This window comes from Tachysurus fulvidraco, chromosome 14, assembly GCF_022655615.1.
Source record: "Tachysurus fulvidraco isolate hzauxx_2018 chromosome 14, HZAU_PFXX_2.0, whole genome shotgun sequence".
NCBI lineage: Eukaryota > Metazoa > Chordata > Actinopteri > Siluriformes > Bagridae > Tachysurus > Tachysurus fulvidraco.
This window is the reverse complement of record NC_062531.1, coordinates 19538709-19562179: the sequence shown is the minus strand read 5'-3', so window position 1 is coordinate 19562179 and position 23471 is coordinate 19538709. Positions and strand designations below refer to the sequence as shown.

The window sequence follows — 23471 nt, the reverse complement described above, 5'->3', positions numbered from 1 at the left end:
AAGTAAAGAACTTTTTCCCCCTTAAACATGGCAGAGGTTGCATTTTTGCATTGAATCGAAACCTCTTTCCTCTAGTGGGAGCAGGACTTGTGTAGAACAGTAGTCCGATCTCTTCACTACTAGTTCCTTTATTCCTTCAAAAGGCTAGAAATTTCCAAAGCAACCAGGTATGAACACAAGGTGAATATATTGGGGACATGGAGGTGTGAAGATAGATTTATATACAGTATAAACTCTACAGAGAGAAACCTGAGAAATATATTTGTGTGACTGCATGTCAGTAGTCACAGCTGAAGGTGGTCATTGACGCTCGTGGAAAAACAAACAGACAGTTGGAATCAAGTTCTACTTAAAACCACATTAAAAGCACAAATTGTTTTTTTTGGGGGGAGAAAAAAAACAAAAACAAAAAAAAAAAACACTATTCTACAAGAGTAGCAGAGACGGATTTGTTTTTGTTTGAAAAACAGTCATGCAGTGTAGAGCCAGAGATATAAAAGGAAGGAAGGAAGATAAGAATTTAAAATACGGCCCTGACGATCTCCAAAGTGAGCCTGGCTTGTGCCTCTGGCATGCACGTCTTCCGAATCCAAACATGAGACAGCGCGCTCATCATCCTCTTATGCCGGTATGGGCGTGTTTTTTTTTTTGTAAAACATACGTGAGGACAATTAGTGAAAAAGAAAGGAATCACATGTAAAGAAGATACAAAGGCTTTGGCAAGACGCACACATTTAAGTGCTCAATGGTGTTCTCAAAAAATTCAAGGTTTTTGGAAAGCCCATGTTTGGGGGAAGACAATGTTAATGTTGTTTGGTACGCAGAAGCAGCGCAAAGCGTTTGTATGAATGAAGTAATCGGTGCAAGAATGAACAATGGGCAAATTAAAATGAATGAAAAATGTCTGTGCTACAAATATTGATGGCTGTATGTATTGGGTGGGGGGGGGTGTTTGTCAATACAGGTCACATAACATTTGGGATGGGCTGAACGAGAGAGAGAGAGAGAGAGAGAGAGAGAGAGAGAGAGAGAGAGTACACAAAGGGAATGAGTGAAGTAAAGTAGGAATAAAACAAATACAAACAGATGGACAGAGACACGGGTCCACTGAGGAATCTAGTGCGTGGTTTGCTACTAGATTTAAAGGTGACTCTCTCGGATGTTTGGTGGTAAACGGTCCAGCCTGTGAAGAACGAATATAAGAGGTAGAGAGAAAAGAAAGGAAAGAGAGAGAGAGAGAGAGAAAGAGGGAGAGTGGTGTAACAGCGAACACATAAGACTTTAGAGACCCGTATCATCTCAGCATAGACAGTAAGGCACAGCCAAGTATTAATAGAATTATTGGTCATGTTTGTGGTGTGTGTGTGTGTGTGTGTGTGTGGGTCAACAGTGTGTCCTTGTTCTTAACTTCTACAGGACTGTCACAGAGATATAATACTTGTTTAAAGTTATGGTAATGTCTTGTGTGGCGGTTTGTTCAATAACTGATCTTGCAATTAAAAAAATATTTAAAAGATCCCAATCTAATAGGTTGCAGCCTTCCTACAGGACTGTGTGTGTGTGTGTGGGCATGTTTAAGATGTGTGTGACACACAGATGAAGAGAGTCCTTAAGAATGCTGTGTGATCATGCAAATTCATGTATTAAGCACTTCGACAAAGACTTGTATATGAACGTGTGTGAATGTGAGACACACAAATGTAGATTCTACACAGACACAACAAGCTCCTAAATACGAGTGTATATATATATATATATACAGTTGTGCTCAAAAGTTTGCACACCTTGGAAACATGAGTGAGAAGGCAAAACAAAAGTATTTGATTTCTTATAGGACTCAAGTTAATATGTAATGAATGGCACAATCAAACAAAACATAAAAAAGAAAATAAGGAAATAATCCATGTTCAAAAGTTTGCACTCCATTCGTTCTTAATATCGTGTATTGTCTGCGGTCTTTTGTGATAATTGTGCGTGAGGTCCTGAATTCTCTCAGGTGGTATAGCTGCCCATTCTTCTTGGCAAAGTTCCTCCAGTTCCTGTACACTTCTTGGTTATCTTGCACAAACTGCACGTCTGAGATCTCCCCAAAGTGGCTCAATGATACTGAGGTCAGGAGACTGTGATGGACTCCAGAACCTTCAGCTTTTTCTGCGGTTTCATTGCAGGGTCAACCTTGACTGGTGCTTTGGATCATCATCATTGTTGGAGCATCCGAGAGTGTCCCATGTGCAGATTTCATACCAGTATTTTCTGGTACCATGCTGCTTTCCTGTGGCCAACTCCACATGGCCAACTCCGCAAAAAACATAATTACGTACAATAGTTTTAAATTACACATAACTATATTAAAATTTACACACACATGCTTTGAATTACGGACGATTATTATCAACAGTGTTTTTATTCCATAAAGATGGGTCTTTTTTGTGTTCAGGAGCGTCTTTCTCCTGACAGCTTGGCCATGCAGTTGAAGCACCTAGTTATTGTTCCCCTTGAAACACCACCACTTTTTTCCAGAGCAGCAGGTATTTCTCTCCAAGTTTGTGGGTTTGTGGGCAGTAGAAAATGTGAATCTTTCTTGGCATCAACAAACCTCTTATTTTTCATCTCTTTATCAGAGTTTGAACAGTACTGACTGGGATTTGCGAGTGTTAAGATATCTTTTTATATCATTTTCCTGCTTTATAAAGTTCAACTACAGGTCTATTGGCAGTTCTTGTGTCTTCCCCATGGTGCAGTATCCATCCAAGTCAGTGCATCACCTCATGAATATTTATATACAGACTCTAATTACAATTACAATGAGTCACAGGTGTGGAAACGTCCCTTTAATAGCCATTTAAAACCTCGGTGTGTCATCCTGTGTGTTTATAACATGGCCAAAAGTTTAAGGATATGTAAACCTTTGCTCAGGGTTGTTTAGGTGATTAGCTTTTAAAAAGGAGTCAAACAACTATGTGATAATTAATGACTTCACGTGACCACTATCATTAAATAAGAAATAAATATTTTGCAATATCAGTCATATTTTCCAAATAAATGGCAACGTTTAACAATTTCTTTCAGCGTGTGTATACTTTTGAGCTCAACTGTGTATATGGGTAGAGTACATGGATGCAGGTGTGTGTTACCTTGCCCTGGGAGAGCAGGTGGGGCTGAATCATAGATGTTGTCAGAGGACAGTGAAACTTTGAGTGAGCATGGCTGCTGGGTTTGGACTGCTTGCAGAGGTTCAGACACTGGACTGTGCAGTGTGGCCCTGCTGGAAGCCACTGAGCTGTTACCTAGAACTGAGCTTTTAGCCGGAGATGCCGACATGATGGAACAGGTCTCAGCTGGAGAGAGATAGAGAGCGAGTTTGCACTGCAGAGAGATAAAATAAAGAGAGCAAATGGCGTCTACATAAGTATGCACATAGACCTACCCGGGCTGCTGGCACGGTTGGATTTGAGCTGTTGCACAGTTGGATTAAGAAGCTTGCCCGCTTTGAGCTTGTGTTTGGAAGTTCGTCGGCGGCGACCAGTAGGGGGTACAGCATGCAGGAATCCCACGCTAGGAGGCACGGAGCGTCCGAGCCGTGAATAAAGCTGCTCGATCTCGCTTCTCTGATGGGCTTGCAGCTCAGAGATTTCCTTCATATGCCTGAGGAGCAGCAGGAGACATGAAGTTCTAGGGTTTTTAGTTGTACATTGCACAGTGCAGTGGTCAGGAACAATGTGACTTAAATTACTAACAAACAAATTAGTTCATTGGAAAATAATGAGGGTACAATTAACACTTGTGTAATTGTTGGAACAAGTGGAATTAGGTAAACCTTTTTAAGAGCAGGATGTTCTAAGCAAAAAGGCAAGACTAATTAGAAGAAAACAGTCCCCCACACAGTTACCTAGTAATCTAAATGTTACACAAGGTGTTTAGGTATTCTGGGACAATATACTGTAAAATAGTGCTATATTTACTTTTCTCTAAGCTTCTGCAGCTCTTTTTTCATGTCGGCATCCTCAAACTCTGAGTCGTTATCACTGCTGACGTATGCAGAGTGGGCATGGCTTGAAACACATGGGGCATGGCCATTAAGAACTGGTAGACGGCTGGGTGAATCAGAGCTCTGCACGCTGCTGCTGCGACCAGAGCGACGAAAGAAAGCTACAGCCCGTTTGACGAGATCACTTCCACTGTGCTCCGATTGGCTGGGAACAACCTTGGGAGGTTTATGGGGCAGAATCGAGTGGTTGTCCTCTTCACCGGAATCTGTGGAGAGGTGGTAGCCATGATGTGTTGCTCCGTCCATGGAAAAGGAGGTATGAATGTGAGGCATTGAGGTTGTGGCCTCCATGTTGGAGGTGAGCTTATCCTATCAAAGAAAAGAAAAGCTGTTATAATTGAACCACAACAGTGAAAGCCTATGTACAATGGGTATATTATATCTGATATTATCTAGAAATAAAAATACAGTAAATACTGGTCAAATCTAGAATGGTATTTTATACACTGGTCATGTGTAGGATTACAAACACTGGTCAGATCTAGAATACAATTAGTTGGCTTATCTATGTGGAATACAATTATACACACTGGACATTTCTAGGAAACAATATACTATAAATACCAGTTAAATCTAGAACAGTGTTTTATAAAACAAACACTGATCATACCTAGAATGCAATTATTTACACTGGAAGTATCTAGTGCAAAAATTACATACAGTGGACAGATCTAGAATAAGCTTGTAAACACTGGACCTTTTTAAATAAGATTATATAAAACTGGTCTTATCGAGAATAAGCTTACACACGCCGGTCAGACCTAAAAACTATATATACTGTTCATATCCAGAATAGGATCTGCCTTGATGTATGCTTATCAGAATCAGTTTAGAAAAGTGCATCGATTTAAATACAGTGGTACCCCGCTTATCGACTTTAATCCGTTCTTTAAAACCAGTCGAAATGCGAAAAGGTCGAAGAGCGAATGTAATTATTCCATAAGAAATAATGGATACAAAAAAAGAAGAAGATTGTACTGTACTTACTCGTTAAGCACTCGTTTTTTTGGACCCATATTTCTAGAGTATTTTCACAAATTTAAACAAAAAAAGGATTTTACACTTTAAACAAAGTATTCTATATACAGTATACACGCACTAAATTGTTATATTGACCGATAAAAAACACTAATATTGTTCACAAACCGAAGTTTAATTTACGATAGATGCTAGATAAAGGCTGAAGTGAGACTGGGAAGATCCTTCCCCTCGCGCCACTTGGGTCAAGGTCGATAAGCGGGGATTTGGTCGTTCAGGGGGCGCAAATTTCGGTCGAAAAACTGTTCGCTAAGCGAAAAGGTCGATGTCCGAGCGGGGTACCACTGTACCTCAAATTTCAGTAAAGACACGTGCCACGACAGATGTGATAAAGCATTGAAGAGCACAGTTCATTAAAACAAACTCTCAATCACACCTGATAGAGGTTTGGAGGTGCTGAATAACGATTATTATGGCACGTCTGCACTGTTTGGCCTCTGTTTTCATCTGCAGTGGAAACTCCAATATCTGTAGCCTCTCCTTCTATGTGGCCAGGTGCCACAGAACTGCAGTCAGTTCGGCTCTTCCTGCCACGCTCCAAACGCTGGACAATATCCGGTGCCGTTGGAACAATCTAGAGATAACAGCTGTGGTAAATGCAAATACACATGTGACAGATTATGGCAAAGGTGCAGGAGTCCTCCTACCTGGAAACGGCTTTTCGAGGTAGGGTGTCCATCAGAGTTGCCCTCCAAGTCAGTTGCCAGCTGCCTATCTGATGCTAATGAATATAAACACAGTAAGAACATGTTCAGTTATTTCAGTTGTTTCTAACCCGGTTCATGTTCAAATGAATTGTTCTTTAATCCAATATAATCCCAAAAAAGTTTAACCATAACCTTGTACAAAATCATACATAGACACGCCACTTACGGGCAACAGCAGAGTCGATCAAGGTATCGAGACCGTCAGACCTCTCTGGAATATGAGGCTAAAAGAGGGAATAAAAGGGGGGATCAAACACAGGAACTGATGCAGATAAGTAGACATGCCAAACAAGCCAACAGTACAACAATGGCAGATCAACCGAATAAAAAATTGAGATTTCTGTAGATGGCTTGTCTTCACCGGCTCTTTACTTCAAGGGAAGAGGGAAAAAAAAACAAAAAAAAAACAGGTGCTGGCTTTTACTGTACAGTACATCACTTACATACATAGAGTACCTCATTAGTCTGTTTCTATAATTAGTGTCCTTGTAGGGAAGATGTTTGCTGCTATGCATAAATATTGTTACACGATGCAAACTAATATCACGAATGCTCATTAAAAGTTACTGTATATACATGCTACAGATTTATGGCTTAATGTAAAATGCATTGGCTGGACAATTTTCTTGTTTATTACCAGAATCTCTCCTCTTCTCAGTGGTCCATCGCTGCTTTGGCTATCTGATACTGGAGGTGAACCAGGAGGATCCGAGGTGGAGCTTGTGGATTGTGAGGGATTATGTTCCTGGTACAGAAGGTTCCTGAGCTTCTCATCAAGTGTCTTTATTGTCCTATCGGTGAACTCTAGTCTAGGAGGCCCTTCCCCATCAGACTCAGCTGGTCCACTTCCTGGCTGTGTATGTGAAGTGGTAGCAGGAGGACCTTGTGTTGGATGGGCAGGGCTCTGAGGCTGTGACTGCGTAGGAGGAGGAACAGGTGTGGAAAATGGCTGCTGAAGCACTACTGGTTGAACCTGGTTCAGAGATGCATCCGAGACGGGGCTGGGGTCATGACTGGCTGGCTGGGGAGGGGGGACATTTTTCACATTGTCAGCCTGGGCATTATCAGCCTGGGAAGTGGGTGGGACAATAGGACAGCATGGGATGTCGGCAACCATGGACATTCCCGACGAATGAGTGCTTTGAGGATCATCCGCAGTTTGGGGTTGTTCGGGGGCACTGAGGGGGGCGGCGTTAGACAGTGGTGGGTTATTCTGCAGAAGTCTGGCTTCACCTGTCCTAGCATCATGGATCTGAGCTGGAGGTGTGCCCTCTGGGTCTGACAGTCAGATAGAAGGTATAAAAACAAAGATTAACCTTGATGAAACAAATTTAAAGTACTGACAGCATTTATTTAATAAAACATTCTAACATTTGTGTTTGCATATTAATGGTGGAACAGTGTGACGATGACTTTCTGAAAACACCATTTATGGTTACAGTCCTACTATTAGCATCCTAGTATAGATACCTACCTTTGGCTGTGAGATCGTCTTCACCATTACTTGCAGTCTCAGCCACAGGGCAGATGATGAACCAACGTTTCCCAGTGTGAAGCACTAAGATGCACGGACACACACACACACACACACATTAAAACACAAACAGCTTTACACATGCACTCCTGACCAATCTCAGAAACTGACCAGATTTTTACATCTATGACCAGTCACGCAGTACATTACCGTCTATTTAAAAGCTTTCCGTGATCACATCACGCAGCTCATATGTACCCTTTACAGTGAAAGACTGTACTATAGAATTAGTGCCAAGTGTCTGTTCGATATGTGTTTTTTCTAAAGCCGGTGGGAGACTTCTAATACGAAACCTGATTCTTCTAAAATGCATTTGAATCAGTTACACAACTTTAAATATACATGTACACTCAAACAAGGATATACTGTACATGCTTCTAAAAGTCTTACCGTTTTGTTGGTATACCAGTTGATTAGACTGAGTTTGTTGAGGACTTGCTCCCTAAAAAAAATCCAAAAACAAATTACTTTGGTCAAACATTAGATACGCATCCTGGTGAACGTAAATAATCTGTTTACTGCGCAATTTTTTTCTAAATCAAAATTTTATCTGAAAGTGGGTGTGGTCTAATAATACAAACAAACAAATTAAATAACTAAAAAATAGATAGATAGCAGAACAGAACCATTTACCCTTTGAATGTACCAGTCTGTGGAGCTTTCTGGTAAAATTCTATTTTCTATCATGATAAAAAGATGCTTTAATAGGAAAAAATAAACATCAACTGAAAAAAAGGGGGTGCAAACGGGGATAGTGAGAACTGTTTACGCTGTTTGAGGATGAGTGCAGGAACACGGCATCAAATAAACAGTTACAACATGAAAAACGTATGTTCCTTTATAAATAAATAAATATGCCATTTTTTGGTATGAGAATTATAAGAGGAATAAAAGCACACCACCCTATTATTGATCACCCCACCACACCCCATGAGGTATTCCTTACTTACATCACAGCATTCATTTACACCTTCAACTTTTCAGATAAAAAGCATCTCCACAAGGAGCATTAAAGCTTACTCTTAAGCATGGGGCAGATATTAGCATTTCATTCCTCTCGTTGCCTGTCAGCATCCCTTCCCTTACCGTAGGAAAAAAAAAGCACTCTGGGGAGGCTTTATAACTATACATCAGAAGAGGTTGGCTTCTAAATATTTAATGGCTAAAGGAAATGGTGAGTGCTGGCCGTCAGGCATTACGTGATGACTCTCCCTTGAAGACAGATGACATTCTCTAGGCACTCTGAGAATATGTAACGATGCCTTGTACAAGGAAACTGATCAGGTCGCATTTCACTGTTAATTATATCTGCCTTTAAATTCATTATGTTGAGTAAACTGGGATCATTTCCCTGCACTTAATTAGACATTAATGATGCAAAACGGATTCAATTGTGGCTCTGGACTCGCCTCAAAACCAGCTCCCCCTATCAGGTTTTGATGTGGCTGGGACAGATGTCCTGAACCTCTCTCCCCCTCAGCATCTTCACTCAGGATGTCCTCAGCCTTTTCCACGATGTCCTTCAGCTGCTCAATGAACATCTCCTTCTCAAGCAGCAAGATGAAGTCGTTCTCAACCTAGTGGGCACATCGGTAAGGATTTAAAGAAAAGGGGTAAGTTATTACACATCATAAACAACTAGCAACCATCGGACAGTATAACTTTGAAACAGCAGTTCCATGGAGTTGTGAACAAGTGATATTCTGTAACAAGAGTAATATCTATAAATGTAAGTTAATTAAGAAAGAGCAGCATTTAATATAATCACAAAAATGAGCTATGTGGTATTGCAAGGGGTCTAACTTTATATTTTTAAATAAAAGGGTCATATAAATTTAAATTGTGTTGGCGCATAGGGGAAATGCTAAAGAACCAGTGTTATGCTCTAAATTAACATTATATAACAATGTCTTCTTGGTAAGCTGCTCTACAGCAGAAGGCCTTACATTATACATGTGTTGGGATAAGAAAGAAAACTGAAGACAAATTAATATTTAAATGCAACTGCGATAAGAGTGAAGGAAACGGGGTTAGGGCCAGATACAAATGTGAGGCAGAGATGACAGAGGGGGCAGTTTTATCAGAGTAAAAAAGGGAAGACCTACAGGCTAGAGTGAGGGAGCAAAGCAAACCGACAAACACAACAACTTAAAATACCTGAGAAGTCTATGAGCTTCCTGTCCCAAAGAAGTCTACAGTGTCCTGCCTCAATGACTATCGTCCCGTTGCACTCACACCCATAGTTATGAAGTGCTTCGAGAAGCTCGTCATGAGGCACATCAAGACCCAGTTACCACCCTCACAGGACCCCCTACAGTTCACGTATCGTCTAAAACGCTCCACAGACGATGACGTTGCCACAGCCCTCCATTTAGCCCTCACCCACCTGGACAATAAAGACACTCATGTACGAATGCTGTTCATAGGCTTTAGTTCAGCATTCAATACAATCATCCCTCAGCACCTGATTGAGAAGCTGAGCCTGCTGGGACTAAACACCTCCCTCTGCAACTGGATCCTGGACTTTCTGACTGGGAGACCTCAGTCAGTCTGGATCGGGAACAGCATCTCCAGCACCACCACACTGAACACTGGAGCCCCTCAGGGCTGCATGCTCAGTCCACTGCTGTTCACCTTGCTGACTCACGACTGTGCAACAAAGCACAGATCGAATCATATCAAGTTCGCCGATGACACGACCGTGGTGGGTCTCATCAACAAGAATGACGAGTCAGCATACAGAGAGGAGGTGCAACAACTAACTGCCTGGTGTAGAGCCAACAACCTGTCTCTAAATGTTGATAAAACTAAAGAGATGGTTGTGGACTTCAGGAAAGCACAGAGCGACTACTCTCTGCTGAACATCGACAGATCATCTGTAGAGATCGTCAAGAGCACCAAATGTCTTGGTGTTCATCTAGCGGAGAACTTCACCTGGTCACTCAACACCAGCTCCAGCGTCTCTACTTCTTACGAAAGCTGAGAAAGTCACATCTCCCTCCCCACATCCTGACCGTGTTCTACAGAGGGACCATTGAGAGCATCCTGAGCAGCTGCATCACTGTCTGGTTTGGGAACTGTACGATCTCGGATCGCAAAACCCTGCAGCAGATAGTGAGGACAGCGGAGAAGATCACTGGGGTCTCTCTTCCCTCGATCATGGACACTTACACCACACGCTGCATCCGCAAAGCCAAGAGCATTGTGGATGACCCCACACACCCCTCACACACAAACTCTTCACCCTCCTGCTGTCTGGAAAAAGGTACCGAAGCATTCAGGCCCTCACGACCAGACTGTGTAATAGTTTCTTCCCACAAGCCATCAGACTTCTCAATAACTGAACTGAGCACAACATACACACATCATCTGTATGGACTGCACAGACCCTCACAACACACACACTGACACATCAAACTGTTTGCATGCTGTTTTGCACACTTTGCACAAACTGTCCAACATTTCAGCCATTTTTGCACATATTGTACAATATCTCAGCCATTTTGCACATACTATACATTTCAGTCACTTGCTGTTTTTTGCACAATTCTATATATTATCCCAAGGTCCTGCTGCTAAGAAACTGTGTTCATTCAAATGTTCATTCAGTATTCACATACAGTGTTTACAGTACACTGGTTGGTCGGTGCTGTTTCTGTTACTGTTTATTGTCTTGTCTATTGTATTTTTTGTACTTTTTGTATTGTCTTGTAACGTTTTGTCTACACTGTCTTGTCCTGCACTGTTTGCACCAGGTTGCACTTTATGTGGCCAAGACTACTTACATGTACTTAGCCCTGTCTTTGTTTTATGTAGCACCATGTAGAGGTAAAAATGTTCCCTGACCCGAAGTTACCTGAAGCACTTTTTACCCGAACCCGACGTGCATAATTAATTTTTTTTTAAAATAAAGACCCGAGACAAACCCGAAAAAATTAGACCCGAGTCCGAACCGACGGCATTTTTTTTTTTTAACCCGCCTTGACCCGAATGTTGCATAACTCTAAACTAAAGTAACCGCTACAGAGTGGATTCAAAATTGATTAACAGGTCTGTTTCAACAAAAATTAGCTTACCACCAGTCACACGATGTCGCAAGCGGTCTTGGTCGAATCAATGCACACACGCGAGATACAGTAGTTCGGGTCTTCTCGGGGTCCGTTCGGTAAAAACACATTTATTTTAAATTACCCGAGACCCGATGCCGCTATTATTAGACCCGACCCATGTCCGAGGCACACGTGAAACTTTTAGACCCGAACCCGCTCAGGTCTCGGGTCGGGCCTCGGGTTTTGGGATCTAAGTGGACCCGTGAAGACCTCTAGCACCATGACCCTGGAGAAACATTGTCTCATTTCGCTAAGTACTGCAACAGCTATATATGGTTGAAATGACAATAAAAGCCTCTTGTCTTGAATACAATGATGCTTATGTGTATGTATGTGTATATGTATATATGTATATATATATACATACAAATATACATACACACACACACACATATATATATAAAAATTAAAGCTACAGCAAAATATATATATGGGGAAGTTTACCATGTATGTGGCAATCTCCTCTGGAGCATCTCCATCGAGGTCAAACTTAAAGGTGACCATCTTGTGGTTGTGAGTCTCCAGCTGGCATTCCACCATTTTGTCCCCCGTGTTACACACCTACAACACACCAAAGAGACTCGTTACGATCATGACTGCTTTATCATTCCCCTACCCGGAGTACAGTTTCGAGCTAGCTCTGCACTGAGTGTGTTTCGGTCATCTGCATCAACTACAACTACTACTAGACAGCGCAAAACAGTGATTTGTAATTCTGGCTTGGTTTCGAGAAGCATATCCCATTTATATGCATGTATGAAGAACGCAATAAAAAGCCAAATAAAAGAAGAGTGAATTCTGCTGAGACGTTGTGTCTGCTGAAGACATCACATTCCCCTTCCAGCAGTAAGCTCGAAGATGTTTCTGCTCCACACTACGTAAGAACACTCAGGTTTATCGTCGGCCGTTTCAGTCGTTTCACCTGCTCGTCTATACAATTTGCATCTGATGATCTAATTTGTTGTCAAATAATTGAAAGAGATAGAGATTTTATGACGTACTTACTGACTGTGTAGCATAAAACTAAAGTTTTTGCTGTAATTATGGAAAAAGGCCTGCTCATGGTTACTCGATGACTAGTAAAAATCAGTCTGTTGAGGCTTAAACACTGCCTCATTTGTCACATCTTAAACAGACTGGTTCGTTGGTAGCCAAATCTAGGTCCACTTAAAACTAGCACAATGGCATAAAAAAAAAAAAAGACATAATTTCATTATCACAAAGACTTAAAGAAAGAAGTTTGGTCTTAAAGTTACACTGGTTTCCCAGACAAAGACTTTCATTTAGAAGGTTAGAGAACGTTGGCCTGTTTGGGGAATTTTAAGAAAACCTCCTGGGTGAAGCTCCTTCATTAAGCAGGTCGAGAGTACATCGCTTCATCAGAGATTTAAACTAGAACATAATTTCTAACGTTTTTCTTTTTTGGTCAACACATACATCCATTTGTGCCATGTGTTGTTTACTGGTATGATTTAACATTGAACTCAATGGGGCTGTACTAAATGTTGCTGGAACCTTCTCTGTTTTGCTTCATGCACGTTTGCCTCCTCCCATCTAGACGAGAGGAGAAAAAACCCAATCCTGTGACTAAAGGTCCTTTGAGATCCCAGTCCTGATACATGACTATTTCCCGGCTCTTGCTATTTAACTAGTCCAGACTCGGTCTTTCCCTGCATGAGGCAACACAAGCCGAACACAACATGGCAGAAGCACTCATTTGTATACAGGTCAGATTTGATGAACTTCCTGCCAGATAACAACCATCATATCATGATGTGACACGAGGCTGAGACAGGGCAGAATGTTAAAATGAAGATTACGCATCGTGTTGAGCTTTAAAGTGTACGTGCTTCATTTAGGTGCAGACTCACGTTGAGCATGCTCAGTTTTGGCTTGCCAGTCTTCTCCTGGCGGGAGCGTGTGCGAGAGGATTTGCGATGGTGTTTGCGGGCCCTCGACTCGCTCCTCCCACCATGCGTTCCCTCGTTCCCATCGCTCATCTCTTTTCCCGATGTGGCATCAGAGTTCACGCTATGACAGGAAAACCAGCTGGATTTCAGACACTTGGTTTAACTTACTATCTTTTTACATCTGGGGGTCAAACATAAAGGCGGGGGGCTGAAAGCAATATGATTAAGGTTGTATTCCCTCCTTCAAAAAAAATGTTAAATAAAAGTCATAATATGGGCTATAATTGACTTGAAACAAGAAAAGGAGCTTCTTGTCTTGCACTAGAAGGAACTCCTTTCATTTGTAACTATAGCTGGGGGTTTTGTACCTGTCATATGCAGCCACTGTTGTCTGCTTATCTAGAGCACTCTCCTGCATGCAAATGAGAGAACGAGAGAGAGAGAGAGAGAGAGAGAGAGAGAGAGAGAGAGAAATGAATGAGTAAGCGAGACAGCAGGGCAGCAATATTTATCAACAAACGGAAGAAATGCAAGCATTATTTTTAATAGACGATCTCAGCCATAAGAATGACTGCTCTTTTTTTTTTTCTTTTCAAGTAAACTACAGTTTTGTCAAACCTCAGCAAATACTTCGGTAGCTGGCTGGCTTGCGCCGCTCACACTGGCACCGCACTGCTGAATGTGAGGAGTCGTGATGCTGCTGCATGGCTGTGTTTGCTGAGTCATTTTGGTGGTGACTGCAGAGGCCTGAAGTTCCTGGCTCATATCCAGAGACTCCCCAGTATTTAGAGGATCTGGTAGAAGGCCTTGTGGCACAGGAGGAGTCAGCTGGGCAGCTGGGGCAGGGTGTGCGTGATGGCCAGTGACTGCAGTAGCATGTGGAGCCACGGTGACAACGGTCTGAGCAGAATGGACTGGAACAGCAATGGTCTGAGATGTATGGACTGGAACAGAGTACTGGGATGAGCTCGCCAGGGCTGGAAGCACAATCTGAGACTGGTTATTGCTACTGGGAGCTCCCTAAAGGAAAGAAAAAGAAAAAAAACCATCAACAAAACAAAACAAAAAAAAACATGATCTAAAAGCCCGAACTGTAAGCAAAAAATTCCACTTTTTATTTTCTTGATCTTTCCATCGTATGTTTCTCTGCACTGATCACAAAAAGATTATACTGCAGAGAGGTGTCAAGATACTGCAGTTGTTGCCGTTTGGTTTATTGATTAGCCTAGCAACTGCTAACTCTGTGTGTCTGAATTCTAAATTGAGTGCGTTTGCAAGTGTAAGATAAACAGACTGAAGTCAAATCAGCAGACACAGCTATTCTCAGATCCTTGCGGTCCTAAATCCCATAAGGGAAACACACACACAGACATTTATATATACACACACGCACACACTACCTGAGTAGCCTGAAAGATGGGAGGAGCTCCTGCAGACATAGAGGCAGTGTTTGGTGACACGAGTTTGGTTGAGTAAATTGGGGAAGTGGTCTGCATGAGGGGATAAAAAGAAATTGTGGCAATGGAGCTTGTGCTTTGTTGGGGAGTTACACTGTAGCCCTGTTGGGAACACTGTATGGTGGGTATTATAGTCGTGAGCACAGGAGGTGCGCAGGCTTGGTGGGAACACTGTGTTGGTGCAGAGGAAGCAGAGGGTAGCAGTGGGTGGGGCGTTGGCACACTGCCATCCATCTGCGAGTCAGGCCCCGGTGAAACAGAGGGAGGGGCAGGCACAGGTTGGCCGGTGGAGACATAAAGCGGAGTGAGGGATGACTGTGCAGAAAAAGGAAAGGATGAGGAAAAGGAATGATTGTCCGTGAAGAGGAACCCTGACACAATGGCCAGGGTTAGAGAACAAAAACCGTCCTACCATTTAAATGTACAAAATATATGTTGCTTGTTTTAACAAAAAAAAAAGTAGACAGAATTCATTTCAAAATATTCATATACTTGGTACACTAAGTGCACAACTGATGGAGGGATAGAGTAAAATGATAAAGGCGCCACAGGTGAAGGTTACCTGTGTGAGGGGAGCCGGCTTGTGAGACGAGGACGTCTGATGGACTTGTTGAGCAGCAGAAACGTGTGCTAAAGACAGCTGAGAGGTCGGTGTCTGTGGGAGAAAACCAAAGTTAAACAGCATGCAGCATGTGGTGTCTATCAACAGAAGTGACCCGAAAGGAGCATTAAAAAACAAACTAGAAATATAGACAATAAGGGTAATAAGGAGAAACATTCTCCACCTTGCTGTACACCAAACGTAGTAATCTCTGACAGTGCTTCTTGGTATAAAGCGCATGTCTGATACGTTACATGATACTTCGACAAGCCGTGTTTGAAAGAAAACAGCACTGATGTCAACTCTAGTCCTTCTTTTGATTAAACTGTATGCCTGAAATACCCTTAAAATATCCTTTAAACAAGAAGGAATCTATTGAAGGAAAACCATGACAATTGACCTTGATGTGATCGTGACTCCATTCAATTGAACAACTGCAAAGTTTAATGGGTCTGATGATAATTCCATACAAATCCACTACTGGCTCCTGAGGTCTAAGACACTAATAAGAGCCTTGTAAAAACCCACCCCCAAAAAAAGATCCTTGTGCTGCTTTAACACAAGTCAACTTATTTTGGAAAAGTTCTTCATCATTAAACAGAAGTATAAAACAGTCTTTCTTTAATAACAAAACTTCCTGTGATGTCAGAGGAATAAACTACGTCGTGCTGTTAAGAGTAAAATAATCAGTGAGTAGAAGGGGTGAGGTCACCCTTGCACTCCAGAGTGGCTGAAATATATAACAACGGTCTTACTACAGATAAGCATTCAGAGAAATGTTCAACGTACCGGTTGGACCGGATCGTCGATCACGTGACTTGGTTGTAAAGGTGCAGTGAGAAGAACGGATTCTTGAAAATCTGCTCTTCCGATAGCGAGCATGCTCACTGCATGAAGACCCTTCTGCGCTGTAGCATGAAGATGATCTTCTTGGCCCTTCTGTGCTGCGCTGGATGAGATGTGTTGAGAGGTTTGCATGCTAAGCTGCAGTGATGGCATTTCCGCGGAGGTGTGCTGTACTGCTCTGTAGGCTGAAACAGGCTGCACGGTGCATTGCGAGGCCGGAAAAATCTGGACATTTGTCAAATGTTGCACGGTTGAACCGACAGACTGCTGGTCAGGCAGTATATTTTTTGGGGCGGCTTGCTGCAAAGGCGGCAACGTCTGGCCAGGTTCGGTATGCTGCAAGGGTGGTAAAATGTGTGTGCCAGCAAGTTGCTGCACACCACAAGAGTAGATCTGTGGTACTGTGGCACTTGCCTGAGCAAGCGGTTGCCCGGATTGTCTTGTAAAAGTGCAGCTCTGGGATACACTTGAAGTACTCTGTGCAGGTAGGACCGTTGCTTGTTGTTGTGCTGTGGACGGCAGTGAAGAGTATGTCTGTGGCTGCACCGTCTGGCTTGCAGGCATGTAGCTGGGCTGCACAGGTACGGCATTTTGTACAGCTGCCACGTAACTCTGGGACGGCTGGAACAGATGGCCAGGCACATGCATGGATGCAACTGGTGCTGGCTGGCTCTGAAGACCCAGAGTGCTGGACTGTAGAATAGAGAGAAGCATAAACAGAGAAATTCTCACATATACTTTTAATGACACAATAAAGCTAGTTAATTCATTATTCATTTCTTTCCTAAATTATTAAATGACCAGTGGCAAGTAAAGCTTAGTCTCACACCCAAAGAGCACAACAGTGCCAAATGACAGGTGGAACAATATTCAGAGGTTAGGAGGCAAGCATCAAGCTCTGTTATAGGGGAGATCCTTTCAGAATTTGGGATTAGCATTTTAAGAGGAACTGGGATTGATTGGTATTTACCATGAGAAATGTCAAGAAAGCTACACTAAGGTACGGAGAATGTGTGCGGAAACATCCTTGAAAAAGAAGCATAAAGAAGCTATATATCTGGAGATTCAGGGTAAAAGATTATATGCAAACGGGGAAAAAAACCCAAAAACACCAGGTGCAATAGATAAGGAGGGGGAAAAGAGGCGGAATGCAAGTACCCTCTAAAAGCACCAGGAGCAGGGTTTCCTTCTGCAGCAGCATGGCGCCCATTTTTACCACTGACAGTAAAGCATGTCGGCTATCCGACCTACCAGGTACGTGAAAGCACGGTCGCCCATGCACACGCTCGCTCTGCGGTGAGTTGCTGGCTTTGGGATTTGAGATAGTGTTGTCTCACACTCGTCACAGTCACTGTGTGCCGACCGTTCTGGCCCCGCTTCAAGCACCACGGATGGGACACTTAACAAGGCAGGATTCGGGATGTGTTTGTGGCCAGTGATGTTTTCCAGAGATCTGTTAAGCTCTGACAGGTCAGAGAGATCGCTGGAAGAACCTCTGTGCCTACTTACTCCAGGAAAGAGTCCGGTTGGAGACGGAGATTGGCCACCACATATACACGGAGTGGGGCTGGAGTTTTGTCTTGTCCTGCTCCTAGATAATAGAAGCAATAGGCAGGTTGTGCATAAGGGATGTGGTGAGAAAGAGGCTTGATGATTTAGACAATACTGACACCCCAAACTTTTAGACAGAGGGTCGTCGGACTCGCTCTCGGGTGAGCGCACCACGGATGAGTCGCTGTGGCGACGAGTGTCAAACGGTAAAGGAGGCAGCAACAACTTTGGAGAGAAAGAATCGTTCCTTTTTATCGCCTTCGATTCCGGCTGGGGTGATAAGTTGGAGTCAGGACTGACCGGCTGATGAACTGACCGGATGTCTGGGTTGTCTCGGAGCATTTCGATCACGGTAGCGCTTTGGCGACGGTAATGTGCTTTAGACCCAGCACGAAGGGGGCGGGGCCACACTTGCAAATCATTGTCATGTGGTGTCAAAAAAGGGCCAGTCACATGAGACTATCATCACAGAGCATGAAAGACACAAAACACACGTAAAGGAGGCAAATAAAGAAAAAACAAACACTTATACAACACAAATAATGGTTTTGGATTGTAAGAAAATAAGTCTAAATTTTAATGCATGGAGTGAGCTAAATTATTTCTTATTACCAGAGGCCCAAAAATGATACCGGTTTTGGTCGTGTCCATGTTCAGTACTGAATATCTTTGTCATGACTCGTAGGAAAATGGACACTTTAATTATGGCTTTAAGAATTTGTAGTTTTTTATAAATACTTTTGCTTTTATCTAGCCTACTCTGGGCTTTATATGAATGGTAATAGTTTCAGACGCACGTTTTACAGACTATCTTCAAAGTAACTGGTGATAAACCCATTTCTGCTCCGATTCCCCAAGTGCTTGTTCATAAGCCTCTAAAATTTGAAGGTGTTATTTTCAACAACTAAAATTCAGTGTAAGGTTATCAGAGGGAAAATCTTCTCAAGCTGAAAGACAATGGAGACAACAGACAACTCAGACAAATCAGACTTGTGGCGATAAAATCATTTGTTTGTTGATATTAAAAAAAAAAAATTCTAAACAGATTTTTTTATAAAACATGTCGACTGAAACTCTGTTTTAAATGAACTGGCTTATTTTTCGTGCAAAAGCAATAATACAAACCTGCTGCACTGCTGTGGAAACAGGTTCATGCAGCGACGGATAAATGACACTGTGCAAGTTGCTGCTGTGGGAGTCGGAGTATATGATGGAGCCAATACCGCTATCAGCTAGAGAGGAAGAGGAAGGAGGACATAAAATGGGGGAAAAGAAACATTTAAACAGACATCACTGTAAATCCCCAACACACACACACACACACACACACACACACATCAGTTCAACTCACAGGTCACGGACGTAGTGCTGCCGCTCATGTGGGTCAGATTGACATGCTGGTCTACCTCGGTTTCCTCAGGCTCTATGGGTTCACATACACTGGGCACTGTGCTAATGGGCACCTGAGCTTGTGTCGTCTGAGCTGTCCCGCTCTGCACGGCTGTGGACACGGTGCGTTCTCTACGCCACTTTATCAGAGCCACTCTGTCCCGGATCGATTTTCCCACGATCTTTGCATCGCTTTCGTGAAAGAAACCAGATTCGACCTGATGGAATGAGTCAAAAGAAATATTACACAGTTAATTACATACATACACACACACACACACACACACACGTCTGCTGTGTAGGTGATTAAAACAAAAAACACAAAAAAAGGATTCTGTTTAAAAAATAAAATAAAAAAGTATATTTATTTTACTACTTCAGCTTAGAACAATTTTCGAAGTAAAGAGTGATTGCACTCTAGTGTGACAAAAGTAAAGCTAAAAATAGAAATCATACTCAAACGCAGCTTGAACACACGCAAGCGAATTACAGTAGAAGCTGTAGCTAGATAGTGCCTACTGTAACAAAGCCCAGACCTTTAAATATAAAAAGTCCTGATGCAGCTAATCTTGCACTACTCCCCGAGGACCTAAGCTGCGGTTCCTCAACAAAGTCTTCAGATACCAACGTAATCTGCGTACAAGCGATAGAACTCTTTAAAGGCTTGTTAATGAGATGATGTGGGAAGGAAAACATACTTCATAAAGTATGCAGTGCAGAGCAGAGCGACCTTCTAGACAGGGAAGTAAGTGTTCAAATAATAGACAAAGTAAACCAAAAAAACCCCCAAAAGCAAAAGCCTAGAGATGATATCACACACACGGGGGTTAAAGCGTGTCAGGTCTAGTTGAGGCAGTTTGTATTGGTCAGAAAACCTATTTTTTCACACCCACATACTGTATACATGCATGATTAACTATTGGCAACCTAAACGAACTGGCTATTGCCCCAAAAAAACACCACACACAACCCAGCATTGTCTGAGGCTTTCACTGCTTCAGTGTTTACATGGAGAGAAACATCGGACCGACTTCCTTGGAATGCGATGCATGTATACACACACAGAAGAATGTGGCAGTGTTATCAGGACTTTTTCAGCAAGCCAAGATAAGACAGGTGTATGTTGCTGTGCACAAATTTTTATAACCGTTTCTACAACGTTGAATTCTCAATAATTTTACCATATTGAGTTAATGTGCTGGTTATGAAGCTGTTTATGAATCTTATAAAGAGTGTCATATCAAGGGAGACCATTAATTCATCCCCATCACAGGAGAATTGAGGCACAAGGCATGGAAAATGTGGACTGTATACCAGTCTATAACAGGGTGCACACACACAGTTACACACTACAGACAATTTAGAGCATGCAACATGTCTTTAGACTGGGGAAGGAAACCAGAGCACCTGGAGGAAACCTTGACACACACAGAGAACATGCAAACTCTCTCTCTCTCACACGCACGCACGCACGCACGCGCACACACACGCACACACACGCGCACACACACAGCAGAAGTGTAAGGCAAACAAGTGGGATGGCTTCAATCATGGGATGGCTTCTGAGTGCAATTTTTCAATATAAAACTGGAAATCTGTATGATTTCAGTTTGCGCCCCTATTCTAGAGAGGAGGCTCTATATTTGCTATATTTATATTATGAATTTGGTCTTACTAAAAACAGAAGCAGAAAGATTTGAAGCAAACTGGATCCATCAGGAGGAACCTGGAACTCTGAATGAACATAAACCGAATAAATAAAAATGTCCACGTTCAAGTAAATGTGTATAAAGTGGTATTGTCAGCTCCAGGAGTCAGTCTGTGAGACAGATGGCATGACAGTTGAAGAGAGAGAGAGAGAGAGAGAGAGAGAGAAAGAGAGAGAGGGGAAGAGAGAGAGAGAGAGAGAGCAGGGAGTGAGATCTTAGCAATGGCAGGAGTTTGTTACTCATAAAAGCAGTCACACAGACATAAATTGGAAATATAGTGACTATAACTATAGAACTTTATATATAACTAGAACTATAATTACAACACAACATTGCTCACCATCTCTTGAGCCACGCATTCGGGCACCTCCTTCTCGAGGTCGAAGGTAAACTCGATGGCGCCGCTGTCCTTGTACTTGCCCTTCAACTTGCGTGCGTCCTCCACCCACAGCTTGAGTGCGATGGAGGCCTTCCTTCCGTCATCTTCCTCAGCCAGCTCCACACGCACGCCTGTGTCCTCCGCAAAGAAGGCATGATTTAGGAGGTCCTTAATGGAGTAGCTAAAAGGTAAAAAAAGTCAGAGGATCAGAATGATGCCATTATTTTGAACCAATTTTCTCCTGCTAAACTCCATTTATTAGCGTGATGACAGATGGAGAGTCTACCATACGAGTCCTGCTGATATTCAAAAGAAGTGTGAGAATACAACAAGAGGTCTGTAAACAAGAGACAAATATCAGACCGTTTTTATCCGAAGACACAAGCGTTCCACAGCATCGTATTATTGAAGAAAAAAAAACTGAGCTGATTGAAGTATGTACAGTAACAGAGCTTTTATAAGACTCCACAAGTCAGATAGTGACTTTACTGAGCAATACAATAGTACAAATACACAAAAGGTAGCTTGAACATGCAAGAGCCTAGATGAGTACTAGATAGAGTACTAGATGAAAAACGCTGGTGGGGGGGGGGACACAGTCTACTGCTACAGTAGAGTCTATGCGAGTTCATCTAGCACAAGGACATGGACAAGTGCAAGCAAAATTAGTTCCCAACACTTCACTTCCTTTCTTTACTGCATTGTAGCAGCAGATTTGGTTCTTGGCTAGTGGAGGTGATGAAATCGGATGGTGTGAAAGACTGCCAGCTGCAACAGACTAGAGAATGGAGTTGGTGAATAGATAAATGGTCACTTTGGCATTGGGGGAAAAAACAAGAGCCAATCAACATCATTCATCATTCATACTACCTTCCTGTCTCACACACACTCACCGTTCTTCCTTTTTCTGGCAAATACATTCGCCAATGATCTCCTTGACCTCGGGGTCCTTGACTTTGTTATAGCTTGCAGGTTTCACCCCCTAGGAGGGAAAGGATAGAGATAAGGTAGTAAGGTAAAGATAAGGAAAGAGATTAAGTTGCAAAGAGGGGAAGTGAGATGTTAAGATGTGATTGCATTGTTTTGTCACTGCTTGTTTAAACACGACTTAATAAATTAATAGTAGTGAAAACCTCCCAGGATGATCACGATCATCAGTTGTGATGTGCTGTGGCTTGTTAGTTTGCTTTATCATTCATAGAACTTCATTTAACCTACTCTAATTGAAGGAGGAGTGAGAGAGAGAGAGAGAGATTTATGCTCTAACTTACACAGCTGTCAGTAATACAACTAGAAGCTGTCTAATTTAAAATTGGGTATCCTAAACATTCCCTACGCGGAGAATAAAAGAGAAAAATCAATTTTATAAAATGCTCCTGAATGAGAAAAAAAGAGAAGTGCGAGAAGGAATAGAAGAACGTTTCCAAAAGAAAGAATGCAGGTGTTAATAGAGCATTTCCACCAAAATCAATAGCTAAGCCACCTTGCACCTGCAGTATTCAAACACAATATGGGAGCAATTATTATTATTATTTTTTTTTTATAAACACGGCATGTCTGGTATGATGTAGTAGTTCAAAAAGAGCTGCCTGAAATGCAGGACTCACGCTGGTGACTTTTCTGTAGATCTGCGCAGCATTCTGGCACTCGGAGTACGGATATTCTGACGTGGCCATCTCCAACATACACATGCCAAAGGCATACACATCCACCGACTCGTCATAGTGCTCCTCGTACATCTCCGGGGCCATGAACTCTGGAGTGCCTGAATGAAAGGGGGGAAAAAATATATTAAAATTTATATACGTATATTTAAAAAAAAAAAAAAAAAAAAAAAAAGACCAAGAGTTAACGGTTGATCCAGCAGGTTCATCTGGAAAAGCAGGCTGAAGCAACAGATCAGTAACTGAAATTACTGTTTATTATTGCGTTATAAATGTTTCATGCGGAAACCTCACAGCATTTTTACAGCATTTGGCTGCTGGTAAGATTTCATTATTGATGGTTGTGTTTATGGTGCTGGATTGGCTTTGATATTTGCTGGAAAATGACTTGGTTTTAGTACTTTTTGGGGTTCAATTAAGTTTTATGCAGCGCATAAATAAAATGAGCATGAATATTTCTCCAATCAAATAAAAAAAAACAACTAATAACCCAGCTTTATTATATTTTATACACTTTTCATATGTAAAA

The 23471-nt window shown here is 42.2% G+C and overlaps 1 protein-coding gene across 8 annotated transcripts in view; it reads right to left on the bottom strand.

Annotated features, from left to right (window-relative positions):
• Window positions 1–23471, bottom strand: part of LOC113656247 (serine/threonine-protein kinase WNK2-like) — a 41300-nt gene that overhangs the window by 4798 nt on the left and 13031 nt on the right. For 3 of the 8 annotated variants that reach the window (XM_047822954.1, XM_047822956.1, XM_047822961.1), the window contains exons 4-26: window positions 22886–23043; window positions 22172–22260; window positions 21240–21459; window positions 19153–19408; window positions 18927–19033; window positions 16194–16943; window positions 15366–15458; window positions 14747–15118; window positions 13965–14366; window positions 13715–13758; window positions 13308–13467; window positions 11881–11997; window positions 8737–8904; window positions 7718–7769; window positions 7268–7351; window positions 6431–7071; window positions 5960–6017; window positions 5734–5807; window positions 5463–5660; window positions 3963–4357; window positions 3428–3645; window positions 3135–3338; window positions 1085–1183 (exon numbers count right to left, since the gene is read on the bottom strand). In XM_047822954.1, coding sequence (XP_047678910.1) covers window positions 1085–1183; window positions 3135–3338; window positions 3428–3645; window positions 3963–4357; window positions 5463–5660; window positions 5734–5807; window positions 5960–6017; window positions 6431–7071; window positions 7268–7351; window positions 7718–7769; window positions 8737–8904; window positions 11881–11997; window positions 13308–13467; window positions 13715–13758; window positions 13965–14366; window positions 14747–15118; window positions 15366–15458; window positions 16194–16943; window positions 18927–19033; window positions 19153–19408; window positions 21240–21459; window positions 22172–22260; window positions 22886–23043 — 4959 coding nt within the window. Of the gene's footprint in view, window positions 1–390; window positions 620–1084; window positions 1184–3134; window positions 3339–3427; window positions 3646–3962; window positions 4358–5462; window positions 5661–5733; window positions 5808–5959; window positions 6018–6430; window positions 7072–7267; window positions 7352–7717; window positions 7770–8736; window positions 8905–11880; window positions 11998–13307; window positions 13468–13714; window positions 13759–13964; window positions 14367–14746; window positions 15119–15365; window positions 15459–16193; window positions 16944–18926; window positions 19034–19152; window positions 19409–21239; window positions 21460–22171; window positions 22261–22885; window positions 23044–23471 lie in introns of those variants that run through there. The other 5 variants (XM_047822957.1, XM_047822958.1, XM_047822962.1 and 2 more) reach the window with 4 other exon arrangements.